Below are 2,500 nucleotides of genomic sequence, written 5' to 3' on the forward strand. Positions count from 1 at the left end.
GCACCTGCCCGTCACCATGGCGATGCTTTCTGACACACCCCACCCTCACCTGTTCTGAAGAAAGGTGTCTAGCGACGCTTTGTGCACTGGAGCGCAGTCATGCTGGGACAGGAAGGGGCCGTCCACAAACTGATCCCACAAAGCTGAGAGCGGGAAGTTCTCCAAAATGTCTTGGTGTGATTGGAGCAGGCCAGTCAAGTCAGCTTCATTTATACAGCGCTTTAACAACACAGATTGGGTCAAAGCAGCTTCACAGTGATTATAGGAAATACATTTTGTTTTTGAGGAAAATGTTTGATTCATTCCTGTTGTAAAAACTGATTTTATTTGGTGCCATTTAAACAACACTATGTGTGTGTGTGTGTGTGTGTGTGTGTGTGTGTGTGTGTGTGTGTGTGTGTGTGTGTGTGTCTTACACACGAGTGAAGATTCCGTTAATCTTGTGAACTGGTAGGTTTCGTCCGGGCGTGAGGAAATCTAGAGCTGAGTTTCGTCAGCATAAGAATGAAAACTAACGCCATGTTTCCTAATGATATCTCCCAGTGGAGCAGATACAGGGTGAAGAGCAGCGGTCCTAACCCTTCCTAATGATATCTCCCAGTGGAGCAGATACAGGGTGAAGAGCAGCGGTGATAGCACTGAGCCCTGACTGGAAATCCTCACAGATATCATTTCTGTCTAAAGGAGCATAGTAGTGAAGACACGGCCTTTTCTAGTGTTTCTGATAGAAAGGGTAGACTCGAGATTGGCTGTAATTGACTAATTCTTTAGGATCAAGTTGTGTTTTTTTAATAAGTGGTTTAATTATAGCCAACTTAAAAGTGTTCGGCTCATATCCTAATGTCAAGGATGAGTTAATAATGATAAGCAGAGGATCTGTGACCTCTGGAAGCATCTCTTTAGTAGCCTAGTCGGTATAGGGTCAAGCAGACATGATGATTAGTCAATTAGTCAATTCTTCTCCTCCTGTGTGTGTGTGTGTGTGTGTGTGTGTGTGTGTGTGTGTGTGTGTGTGTGTGTGTGTGTGTGCACCGTTGCTCTTGGTGATGTAAGGCTTGGATGAGCTGCTCGGCCATGGAAACCCATTCCATGAAGCTCTCTCCGCTGTTCTTGAGCTCAATTTTGAATTTAATATTGAATGTTGATAGTCATGAAATAATTTCCTGACACAGCAGAATAGACAGAAATATTCTCGCAATGCATTTTGGGCCGGAGATTACAGCTCTCCCTTAAAACCACAGCCTCCCACCTGTTCTGTTCTGTTCTGTTCTGTTCTATTCTCTCTCTCTGTGTGTGTGTGTGTCTTGTTTTTGTGACATATGAGGACACAAATGTGACACAGGTATTACAGAAGAGGGTGAAATATTTACATTTACGCATTTGGCAGACGCTTTTATCCAAAGCGACTTACATTGCATTCAAGGTACACATTTTACATTATTGTCAGTTCTTGCTTTCCCTGGGAATCGAACCCATGACGTTGCCGTTGCTAGCGCCACGCTCTACTGGTTGAGCTGCAGGAAAGCCGTATGCCATTACCCATGTCCCCACTTTTCAAAAGGCTTATAAATCACACAGGATGAGTTTTTTTGAGAAAGTAAAAATGCCGAATGTTTCTGTGTGTGTGTGTGTGTGTGTGTGTGTGTGTGTTCCTGAAGGTAGATTGTGGATCCAGGATATTGACATAAAGACAAAAAAAGTAATTGAAAAATGAAACGATAAGACATTGAGTGTCTGCACGAGAGAAAGCGGAACGGCTCCGCGTAGCTCAGTGTTGCTGCTCACTGACGTGTGTGTGTGTGTGTTGCTGCTCACTGACGTGTGTGTGTGTGTGTGTGTGTGTGTTACTGCTCACTGACGTGTGTGTGTGTGTGTGTGTGTGTGTGTGTGTGTGTGTGTTACTGCTCACTGACGTGTGTATGTGTGTTACTGCTCACTGACGTGTGTGTGTGTGTGTGTGTGTGTGTTACTGCTCACTGACGTGTGTGTATGTTTGTGTTGGTGCTCACTGACGTGTGTGTGTGTGTTGCTGCTTACTGACGTGTATGTGTGTGTGTGTCTGTGTGTGTGTGTTGCTGCCCACTGACGTGTGTTTTGCTGCTCACTGACGTGTGTGTGTGTGTGTGTGTTGCTGCTCACTGACCTGCCCCCTCTCTCTCTCTCTCTCTCTCTCTCTCTCTCTCTCTCTCTCTCTCTCTCTCAGAACCTTCCAGAAGTCCCGATGGAGCAGGATGTGGAGAGCACGGTGACGGTGCGAGCGCTCCCGAAGCAGGCTCGCGTCCCCAAACCGCTGCAGGAGCCGGAGCGCGTGAAGCAGAAGCCCCAGCGCTACGTCCGCAAAGACGGCAAGTGTAATGTCCACCACGGGAACGTGCGGGAAACCTACCGCTACCTGACCGACATCTTCACCACGCTGGTGGACCTGAAGTGGCGCTTCAACCTGTTCATCTTCGTGCTGGTGTACACCGTCACCTGGCTGTTCTTCGGCTTCATGTGGTGG

At 47.0% G+C, this 2,500-nt stretch overlaps 1 protein-coding gene across 1 annotated transcript in view; it reads left to right on the plus strand.

Annotated features, from left to right (window-relative positions):
- Positions 1–2,500, plus strand: part of kcnj6 (potassium inwardly rectifying channel subfamily J member 6) — a 32,885-nt gene that overhangs the window by 11,884 nt on the left and 18,501 nt on the right. The window contains exon 2 of the mRNA XM_067433518.1: positions 2,204–2,500. This exon is cut by the window's right edge and continues 610 nt beyond it. Within this exon, the coding sequence (XP_067289619.1) occupies positions 2,222–2,500 (279 nt within the window). The 5' untranslated portion in view covers positions 2,204–2,221. The remainder of the gene's footprint in view (positions 1–2,203) is intronic.

The sequence above is a fragment of the Pseudorasbora parva genome, chromosome 23 (genome assembly GCF_024679245.1).
Source record: "Pseudorasbora parva isolate DD20220531a chromosome 23, ASM2467924v1, whole genome shotgun sequence".
In the NCBI taxonomy this organism is placed as follows: Eukaryota; Metazoa; Chordata; class Actinopteri; order Cypriniformes; family Gobionidae; genus Pseudorasbora; species Pseudorasbora parva.